An 11,894-nucleotide genomic window follows, 5' to 3' on the forward strand; every position below is an offset into this window, starting at 1 on the left:
TCATGTGTTCATGCAACGATTGATGCCTATTTCTTTTTGTGAACTACTTTCAAGTAATGTATGATAGTCACTTACAGAATTGAGCTTATTCTTTAAAGATCTTACATTGAATACTCTCTGAGTAGATGACATGAAGAGATTACAGGGAGATATTCCACAAATCTTGTGCAAGTTAGAACGTATATTTCCTCTGGGTTCTTTGACTCAATGAAACATCTTCCTGTGCACCTTTCATATGAAGCAAAGATTGCTGGACCTGTTCAATATCGATGGATGTATCCTTTTGAAAGGTAATGTAAAACTTTATGTTGAACTTGTGACAATTATGTTATATTTAAATTTTTAAATATAATAGTTTATCCATTTATCTATTTAGGTATCTTGGAACTCTTAAAATAATGATTGAGAATAAAGCAAGTGTTGAGGGTTCCATATGTGAAGCATACTTGATGATAGAGTCAACACTATTGTTTTCTCATTATTTTGAACCATATGTCATGACACGCAATCATAATGTGAATTGTAATAATGATGGTGGTATTGTGAAAGATCTTTAAGGAAACTTATCAATATTCACCCATCCAGGTCGATTATGGGGAGAATAAAAAAAAAGGAATTTAACTCTTGAAGAAATCAAGGCTACCCAAACTTATATTTTACTAAATTGTGAAGAGGTTGAGCCATTTGTGAGGTAACAAAAATTAGATGTATCAACTTAATTTTATAATCATATTCATGTATCATGACTTGAAATTGAACTTATGTTCTTTCAATGAAGTATATTTGTGCAGCCTTTGCAGGAAGAATTTTCAAATGTTTCTCAGGATCAAATAAATGAGAGCCTTGAAGAAAATTTCTCTATATGGTTCAAGGAATACGTAAGGCTTCAAAAATTAATATCTTTTAGATAATTATGTACTTAAATTGACTTATGAAATTAAAATAAATTTAATTATCTTTTAAATAGGTCCGACTTAATCATATTGAGAATGAATTCCTATGTAGTCTTGCTCATGGACCATTGATAGGCGTTACATCTCATTCAATTTTTTTTATTAATGGATACAAGTTTCATACAGATTTTCATAGTACCGCAATATCAATAATGAACAGTGAAATTTATATCTCAGATCTCAATTTTGGTGTTTCTATGGGCAGATAAAAGAGATTATAGAATTAAAATACTGTGAAGCACCTTTAAAACGAACTATACTATTCAAATGTGAATGGTTTAACCCAACTATGAATATTGATCTTAAAAATCATAATCAGTATAAATTGATTGATATTAACCATCATTGGTGATATAAAAAATATAAACCTTTTATTCTGATAATGCAAGCAACTTAAATGTGTTATGTGTCTTATCTTAGCAGTAAAAAGGACAAGGATGATTAGGCAGCTGTATAGAAGGTCAAACCTTGAAATATTATTGAATTACTCGATGAGAAAATTGAGACAGTTGCAGAACTGAATATTCCATTTCAAGTTGAAGAAGTTCAAGTCTATGAGATAGACATGAATATTGTCACGGATGAAAGTATACACTTACATGATCCAAATAATGGCTTAATTAAAATGGACGAACCCATTGATGATAGTTTATTGCAAGAGCATCATGAGATCCAAGAGGATGCTACAGCAGAAGAGTATGAAACTAAGGATGATGAAGAGAAAGATTTGAAGAAAACAGAGATAGTGATTAGTGCTTGATAAAAAATATGCTATTATATTTTAATTTTATTTTGTGAGCAGTAATTTTGTCGAACTAGTATCATTTTCTTTGTCTCTGCTTGTTGTTTACTCCAAACTTGTTGCTACTCCTGCTTTGTATCTAGTTAAACTAAAAAAAAGCTTCTCTTTTAGCCATGATCATCTACTGATTTTCCTATTCGATATTTCATCTGCTGTTTCTTCTTTTAGTTAGTTCTGACTGAATAATCATCTATATATTTTATGTATTATGTTTAGAGTCTAGTTGTTTGGCTTGCTTCTATTATACCCTTGTTGTCTATTTTTGACTCTTTAATTTCTCATCTATGTTTTTAGGCTACAATCGTGCTTTCATTTTTCTTTCTGTACAAGTTTTTTATAAAGACACAAAAATTGATGTTCAAAAGTAGATTATCTACCATCTCTGATTCCCCCCACTATGTTGTTATGAGTATTCTATAGGATTATAATGTTATATTTGCACAAAAATTAGATAGGATTTAGTGTACATATTTATTGCAGATTTGACTGATCTAAAAAGAGAAAGATGAGCTTTTCTTTTTTGGATCAGATTTGTGCTTTTACATTTTCTAATATCTTATCTATATATTGTTGTCTGGTTCTCTTGGTATTATTCAGTTTGCATCTTATTTCCACTTAACTAATATAATTTTTTTTATAGATGTGGCTAGAAGTAGAGGTTAAGGTTACAGAAGCATAGAGAGTGTAGGAAAGTCTTCAGTTAGGAGTAATTCTGATGTTACTGCAAACATAACTACTATTCCCACTCCTACTACTGTTAGTCCTCAAGCTGTTTTGAGTCCTCAAACTGGTGGCACAGGTGGTCAAGATGATACAAATCAAGTTCAACCATTGATTCCTCAAATTACACCAACGATTCAAACTTTTGATGATGGTAGTAACCCTACAACACCAGAATCATCTCCTACTGCTCCAAATCAGAACAACACAACAACTGAAGGTACATCTACTCTAAGGAACCAAATAGGTGAGGGTCTTAACCAATCGACTTCGTTTTTGAAAATGAATGAATATAATAATTAAGATTTAAAGAACAAAGTGTTCAGTATCTCTGATTATTTTCTAAAAGTATCTCAGATTGCTTTATATTAGTTTTTTTTGGTTGATGATTTGTTGATGGTTCTTGATTAGAGAGGAGTTCTTGTGCACAAAATTATAATATTGTATGTTATTGTGAGTATTTTGTAGGATTTCAGTGTTATATGGGATTCCAAAATTGTAATTTTGTATGTTATTGTGAGTATTTATAGGATTTAAGTATTACATTGGATTCCAGAATTATGATGTTGTATGTTGTTATGAGGTATTTTATAGGATTTCAGTGTTACATGGGATTTCAGAATTACAATGTTGTATGTTGTTGTGAGTTCTTGTGCACAGTTTGCATCTTATTTCCACTTTAACTAGTACAGTTTTTTTAATGGATATGAATTGAGGTAGAGGTAGAGGTCAAGGAAGCATAGAGCGTGTAGGCAAGTCAGCAACTATGAGTATTCCTACTGTTACTGTAAACACACCGACTATTCTCACTCCTATTGTTAGTCCTTAAGCTGGTGGCATAGGTGATCCAACTTTTGATCATGGTAGTAATCCTACAACACCTGAATCATCTCCCATTTCTCCAAATCAGAGCAACCCAACAGCTGAAGGTACGTCTACTCAAACCAACCAAGTAGGTGAGGGTGTATCTACTGGCAACACAATTGGAGAAGGTAATTTCAATAGGAGCCATATACAGACCCTTGTTACTCTAACTTTTGCAGGGTTAGTTCATTTTTTTCTATTATTATTATATATTATTTTTTATTTATGATAGACCTTTAAATAATATCTTTACATTGATACAAATTGCAACCTTCTAAAGCATACTTCTATAGCACACACGAGTCTTTCAAAAGTGAACTTGATCACAATGGAATCAATTGAAAAAGTATCTCATGTGATATAAAAGATGACCATTTTGGGGAATTCAAGGTATACATTTTCATCATAATTGAGTTTTTAAAGTGTATTCACTTTTATAAATATAATATTAATGTGTTACTTTGAAAATTTATTTCATAAACACTTCTATTGGAATTTTTTCATTAGTGATGCTGCAGTAAAGAAATAGTGAAAGATTAAGGCAGTAACAGTGTATAGAAATTTCATTGCTAAAATCAAAGAGAAAGAGATTAGGCAAGATTTTATACATGAAGATGTCTGAAAAAGTTGAAAACGACTTTGGAAAGATCCTAAGTGTGTTAAAAAGTTAAAAATAAATGCACAAAATCGTTGTGACGGCAAAGAAGTCGCTGTTGGAACTTACACGGGAGGATCTATCTCAATTGGAGAGTACCGAAAGAGACCTGTAAGTATATATTTCAAGTACTACCTCCTAATTTCTTTTAATAGGAATCTATTAGCTAGTTTCATAGTCCTTAATATCTCTATAGTGGTAGGAAATGTGATCAACATTACAGCAAGTGCTTGTATTATATTGACATTGAGTTTGAAGTATATTTATTCTTATGTGGTGGGTGTTGCTTCTCTCATGTATCACGTGTTAATCTTGTGACTGCTTCTCTCATGTATTGACATTGAGTTTGAAGTAGATTTATCCAAACTGACATTGTGGCTGCTTCTCTCATGCATTTACATTGAGTTGCTCCGTAAATTTATCCAAATTGACATTGTGGCTGCTGATATTGTGACAACTTTTAAAAAAAAATTCTTGAATTAGTTTTTTTATATGAAAATAGTATGCAGGTGTTGGATGAAATTTTCTTACTATTTTTTTGAAAATAGCATGTATGAATTTCCCACATTTTGTTGTCTATATGAAAATTTTCCTACCGTTTTTAAGAAACTATAGTGATGCATTTCTCATATTGTGTTGTCCAGGCATATGCATTTTCTATATTGTCCCTTGTATACAATCGTGTTGATTTCTTCCCCTTTTATTATTTGTTGATGTTGTTGTATTGAAAGTTCAAAATAGCAAATTACATTTTAATACGTGAAATGAATGGTCCAGCAGTTTTGCTATTGTACAATACTCAACACATCTTTTTTACAGGCTACTGAAATGGGTCGTGATCCAACACCAAGTGAGTTACATTTGCATGTGCACACACATGGTCATGATGAAATATCTTTCATTGATGAACGTTCCCGAATCGTCCATGTAAGACTAAATCTTAATTTAGTAGTTTACTTAATTCTTGTTTTTTATTAGTTTAAAGTAGTTTTTTGTATCTAATTATTTTCAAGTAAAATCTATTATACTTTCACTTCCTCTGTTCTAGGAAAGATATGAAGAAATATTATGAGAAAAAGATATTATCACAGTCTAATATTGATCAATTTGAAGCATATTACCAAGCTGTCGGAGAAGAAAAGAAGCGAAGAGTATTTGGTCTTGGATATGAAGCAAAAGGCTACTACGAAATTTTTTTTTTTTTTTTTTTTGTGGAAAGACTTCATCTTCAGCTTCTTATGAATCGGAACCAGTTGCAGATTTGGATTTGGATGAGTTTGTGAAGCGATTGATTCCCGTACTTAAAAATCAGTTTTTTTTATTGTCATTGAGGAGATACAGATGTTGATTTCTTCACGATCAGTTGTGACACCTGGGGCTACTACTTTTGACTATCTTGATCCTTTAGATGATGATTGCAATCTTGATCAATTGTGATACTTTTAACGATCAATACATTGATTTTTGATGGTCTATTTTGTTGAAATGTATAAAATTGTGCAACAACAATATACACTTGATGGATGTGGGTTCTTTAAAGAATAGTATGTAAATGTTTGGTACTATGGATGTTTTGTACATAATTATGTGTTTAAATTTTGGTATGTTTGGTATTGTGGATAATGTGGGTTCTTTTAAGAATAGTTGGTAGATGTTTGATACTGTGGATATTTTGGACATAATTATGTGTTTAGATTTTGCTATGTTTGGTATTGTGGATGTTTAGATTTTGCTGTCTGTATATATGAGTTCTTTTATATGAATGTTGAATAGTTTAAGAATTTTATAGTAAACTTTTAATATGACTCAACAGGGTGTATTTAAAATAAACAATAAAAAGAGTTTGCAAGAAAATTAATGACGACAGATTTAGCGACAAATTTCATCATTGCCAAAGAAAAAATATTTGCGACGGATTGAGGAAACTTATTTTTTGTCACCAAAATTGAGCCTATATAACAAAATTTATTGCAACGGATTGAGAAAAATTATCTTTTGTCACAAAAATTAGGGACTAAATAACAAAATTTATTGCGACGGACTAGCAATAAAAAATTTGGTCACGAAATAATCAAAATGACGAAATACATTATGAAATTAGTAACGACATTTATAAATATAACAACAAAATATTCGTTGCTATAAATGGCAACAGATAAAGTTCGTCGCTATGACATTGCAAAATTGGCAATAGATTTCATTTTTTTCATTGCTAAGAGGTTAGCAACAAGCAAAATAGAAACGACCTATATTCCGTCGTTGATCCGTTGTTAAACCAATATAGCGATGAATATATGTTGATTAGGAACACATTTTGTGTGTTGCTAAACGCTATTTTTTTTGTAGTGATAGGAGGAGTAAAAGTGGTAGGGAACAATTATATACATGCATCTTTAATTGCTTGAAAAGTGGAATCAACTCTTATCTTTTTATCAGTAAAATGATGCTCACATAAGTATAACTTGGCATGTCTTTGACATGATAAAATTACTGCAACAATACTAAATCTTTAGGTACAATAAATTACCTCAAGCAAAATATTGTAAGTAAATAAGTATTTTTATTTCAAGTTCTAAAAAATTATGACAAAATCTGCGAAATGATTTTTGATAGAATTTTGTAGCTAATAATTTTTTTTTTTATCATGAATGAAAATTTATTGTAGCAACACTAAACTAAAAAAGGTCACATTTGAGAGAGAGATATTATATCTTGTCTATATAGTGATTGAATAATTTTTATTATAAAATCAAACACCATCGATCTAAGATAATTAGATATGTTAATCACTTGATTTGATTCGATCTTACCTAATTTTACTAGTACATTTGAAAGATAGTTTAGATAAATAAAAGATTAAATATAATTTGATTTGGTTCAATCTTAATAGGTTTTACTAGCAAAGTTAAGATATAATTTAAATAAATAAGTAATTGTAATATATTTACTTTTAATTTGCTATTTATAATGATATAAACAAAATTTATCATGTCACTCTCAAGTTTTTCCTTGATCAAGTGTTATAACAATTATTATTTTATTCAAAGTTTTGAACCTCATTTACCTGAACAATGTTTTTATGGTCTATCATTAAATTATTAATTAATAATTATTATAAATGTAGTTATAATTATTTGAACCAAAGATTAATAATTGAATATAGTTATCACAAAAGTGTATTTGTACAATAATTTATATCTAAATAAATAAGTGATTAAATTTAGTTATTTTTATTAACTAATTATAACAAATTTAAACAAATTAACTTTAATAAATTTTACTTTGGATTTGTTTCATTGGAAGAATATCTTTATCGATCTAGTGTAGTTAGTGTTGTCAATGATGCAACTCAATTTTATAACCTGTAAGTTTTAAATATATTTTTTTTAAAAATAATTGATTATATCAACTTCAATTAACTAATTATAAGGAATTTAAACAAAATTTAATATGTTTCGTTTAAGCTTCATTATGATCAAGTCTTTTAAGAATTATCATTTGATTAGAGGTGTTTATTATTTAACTCAATTCAAATTTACAAGATCTTAATTATAATTTTTAAATATAATTTGAATAAATAAATTATTATATCTAATCATTTTATTAATTAATATACTTAATCTAATTTTTTTTTTTATATATTCTCTCTAATTATATGAAACTAGATACATATTATTTATCGTGGAATCACTTTCTATACATATATATCTTGTAAAATAAAAATTTCTTTATAACTACAGTTTGTAACATAATAAAATTTTGTAGCTATAAGTATAAATTCTTAGTCATGAACCATATAAAATATGTAAATAAATTTTAGCCACATTTATTGCTACAAATGTTATCGAAAAAAAATATTATGATTAAATTATTTAGCAAAATAATTTTTCACATTTAACCACAACGTATTTTTTTAGTATATATATTTATAGAAAAATATAAAATAACAAAATTTTAAGCATGCCAAACATTTTTATTAAAACATTGAGTGAATTCCCTAAAATAGTCACTCAAGTTTTGAAATTTCTTTCAAATACCATTTATATTTTATTTAGAACCACAACATCACTCAATTATCACTCTTTTCCTCAAAAAATACGAAACACCTCAAAAATCTTAGTTGGCATGTCATATCATTAAAATCATATTTTTTAAATAATAAATCATTTAATTCATCAAACTTATTTAATCAAAATTATAACTTTATTCTTTTTTTTTTTCTAAATGTAATAGTTTAATTTTCCTATTTAGGAATTCTTTATCACACTTAATCTTTATAATATTATTTTTCATGCAAATTAAAATCTCTAGATACCTTATTTGATTTAGTGATATTATTTTCTTTAGAAAACAATTGATCTTTGTAGGCAATAATATATTAAAACCTAAATGATTATCTAGGAAAATAACGCTAGAAAAAAATATAAATACCTAACTATGAGAATTTCTTCTTAATAAATTAATATATTTTCTTAAAAAATAAAATTATTATTTTGGTTAAATGAGTTTGCGGAGTTAATATATTTTTTTTTTTTTTAAATGATGGTTTACTGATATGACATGCTAATTAAAAGAGGAGGAAATTTTTGAGGTATTGAATGATTTTTTGAGAAAAATATTGATAATTGAGTGATATTATTGTCTTAGTAAAAACAAAAAGTGATTTTTTAAGCAACTCCAAAAACATGGATAACAATCCAAGAAAATAACTTTAGAAAAAATTTAAAGTTTAAGTAATGGTAAAAGATTTCTAAGAATGAAAATTTCTTCTTAATAAATTAATATATTTATTTTAAATAAAAGAATAAAAATATAATTTTGACTAAATAAGTTTGATGATTTAAATAGGTCTATTATTAAAAAAAATGATTTAATGACATAGCATGCTATTAGAAGAGAAAGAGATGTATGATATATATATATATATATATATATATATATATATATATATATTGAGAATAATAGTGATAGTTGAGTCATTATTATCTCTAAAAAATTAAAAGTAATTTTTGTAGGCAATTTAAAAAATATGAGTGACCATCAACAAAAATAACCCTTGAAAAAATATATGTCAAGTTTTAGTACCAATAAAGTTTTTCTAAGTATAAAAATTTCATTTTAATAAACTAATGCATATTTTCAAAAAAGAAAAAGAACTATAGTTTTATTAAATGAGTTTGATGAGTTAAATAAGTTTAGTATTTTTAAAAAAGAAATTTTAATGACATGACATGCCAAATAAGAGAAAAGAAGACTTGAGGGTTTTTTAGTATTTTTTTTTTTTTAAAAAATGATAGTTGCGTGATATTATAATCCTAAATGAAACATAAAGTTATATTTGAAGAAAATTTTCCAAATTTGGGTGACTATTTAGGAAATTCACTCTTAAAACTCTATTTTCGTACACTAATTTTCATATTTATTAAAAAACACCATAAAATAGAATTTGATAAAAAATAAATAAAATAATTTAATTAAATTTCTCAAAATATATACAAAGTATAAACTATACATAATTAAAAGTTGAACTAAAATTGAACAACTTCAAATGTACAAAACGAAAAATATAACTAACAATTTAAAAATAAATTTGTACTAATTAATTTTTGTTTTCTTAATTACATACTATTACAATTGACAATTATTTAATTATGCAGCTGTCAATTAAAAAATTAAAATTAGAATACGTAAATTATTTATTTTCATGTATTGAGATAGTTTTTAATGTATTGAGAAATGGTAATAAATAAAGTAGTGTTAGAAATTTAAATTTAGAATAAAAAAGATAAAAATATCTAAAAACTAACTAATTTATAACGTGAATAAGTTTTTTCCTATGGCCAAATTTTCGTGGACAAGAAAGATTTTTCATTTCGGATGTATCAATAGCTTACCTGTCATATGGTTGTCTCCTTAATTTTACCTCCGAGGCTCCACCCAAACTTCACGAAGAAAACGGGGATATTTTAAAATTCATATTATGAATTTGGCATGACTTTATAAGTAACTTTAGCTTAAATTTTAGATTTGTATTTAAAAGCTTAAATTTTTAGCTCCACTTCTATATTTGCTTCAGTTTTCTCCTTCTATCTAGTACGCTTAACACTTCGGCTTTCTTGGTGTTCAAATTGCAAGTTGCCAAGTTTGGTAGAGTAAAACCTATTTATACTACAGCATATCTGAAGAGTTCCTTTGTTTTTCTTTTTCCAACTGTAATTTTAAGCAGCATATCCTTTATCTTTTCCTCCCGAGGCTTTCTGTGAATTAAAATATATCATAAGATAATCCTCAGTAATTAAAAATTGAGAAGAAAAACAAAAACGTTGAACTTTGAACACTTGACTTTAAAGAAAGAAAGTGCAACAACTTACATAACATTGGATAGTAGGGGTAAAATCAGGTGACGTTACACTACGGATGAAACCAAACATCAACAACAAAAAAACAAAATAACAAAAAAAAAAATTCACTCCTTTCTCACACTAGCTAGCAAACTTGAACGTAACAAAACACGCATGAAACAAACTTGAACTAATAAAGAAAGTAAAATTTAATTATACGAAAGTGACGAATCTTCATGGAAGTGGAAGGTTCCCAGCACCACCAGCACCAACACCAGTACCTGCACCACCACCAATGCCACCACCTAGTCCTCCTAGACCCCCTAGTCCACCACCTAGTCCACCTACTGAACCAAATCCAGCTCCTCCACCAATTCCAGTACCAACTCCACCAACGTTGCTACCTACTCCGCTTATGACTCCGCCATAAGGCAGGCCATTGCTACCAATGCCCCCTATAACTCCAGCGCCTCCGAAAACATTCTTTTGGTCAGAAAGACTTTTGTCACTTGGCAATTCTCTTGCTGCTGTGGTCTGAACCACTACCAAAGCAAGACAAAGGATAACTATGGACAACTTACTTGCCATCACTCCCTCTCTTTCTCACAATGCCTAAGTCTCTCTCTCTCTTTTCTTTATCCTACGCCTTTACACTTGAGTGATGAAGTGGTGGCATTCCTTGAGTCTGTTTTTATAGGCTGAAAATGGGTTGGTGGCCAATGAATACAAAAATTCAATGGAATTCAATGCCTCTGTGTACGTCTTGTAGCCACTGGTTCGTGGAAACCCTTCGGTTTGTTTGACTAAGGGAAAAAAATGTATTCCTCAATTTTATTTTATTTTTTGAAAAATAAGTAATTTTTATTTATTTTCTATGTTCACTAGGTCAGAAGAAAATATTGATTTAAAAATATTTATATATGTTTATTATTTTTTTGGTATAGTTGAATTTATTCGTGAGTTAAGAGTATGCGTTACGGTAGTCTTAGCTTCAAATTTAGTAGAAAGTGTTTGCAGAAAAGTAAATAACCTAACTAGAGATCAAAATAATTGAACAAGCAAAGATTAGGAGCAAATCATATAGCGTAGAACGAATGTTAGATTGTATCAACCAAGAGTACAAACGTGAGCAAGCTCGAGCATCACAAGGAGAAAGAAGTAAACAACTAAAGGAAAATGCTAATGCTTAATATAAGGACCAAACCAAAAGATAGTACTCGGAATCAAAATAAGTCAGGATATGAATAAAGTGATTAAAATAAGTCATCTCTTCAATAAGTTATCAAAAATTCAAAATAGGCTAAACGTAATAATTTATTACGTTTTACCTGTTAATTTAATGATGCTTTAACGGAAATCTAGCATAAAACTTTTTTTTTTAAACGTAAAATTTCTGACATTTTAAAAATATTTTGTAAAATGTAAGATATTCTTATGTTTTACACAAAAAATAAACAAAAAAAAGTATATTATCAAATCAATCTACAAACACTTTTATGTCAAATCTATGTAAATTGTAATAAAAAGTTACAATTTATATAAATTGTAACTTTTTATTA

General features: G+C 28.0%; 1 protein-coding gene across 1 annotated transcript; it reads right to left on the reverse strand.

Moving 5' to 3' along the window:
* Positions 1–10,569: 10,569 nt before the first annotated feature.
* Positions 10,570–10,923, reverse strand: LOC107844515 (glycine-rich protein 5-like). Its single transcript, XM_047397777.1, has one exon. It carries the CDS (start codon positions 10,921–10,923, stop codon positions 10,570–10,572), a length of 354 nt encoding a protein of 117 aa, XP_047253733.1.
* Between the last annotated feature and the right edge of the window lie 971 nt (positions 10,924–11,894).

Source organism: Capsicum annuum, chromosome 10 (genome assembly GCF_002878395.1).
Source record: "Capsicum annuum cultivar UCD-10X-F1 chromosome 10, UCD10Xv1.1, whole genome shotgun sequence".
NCBI lineage: Eukaryota > Viridiplantae > Streptophyta > Magnoliopsida > Solanales > Solanaceae > Capsicum > Capsicum annuum.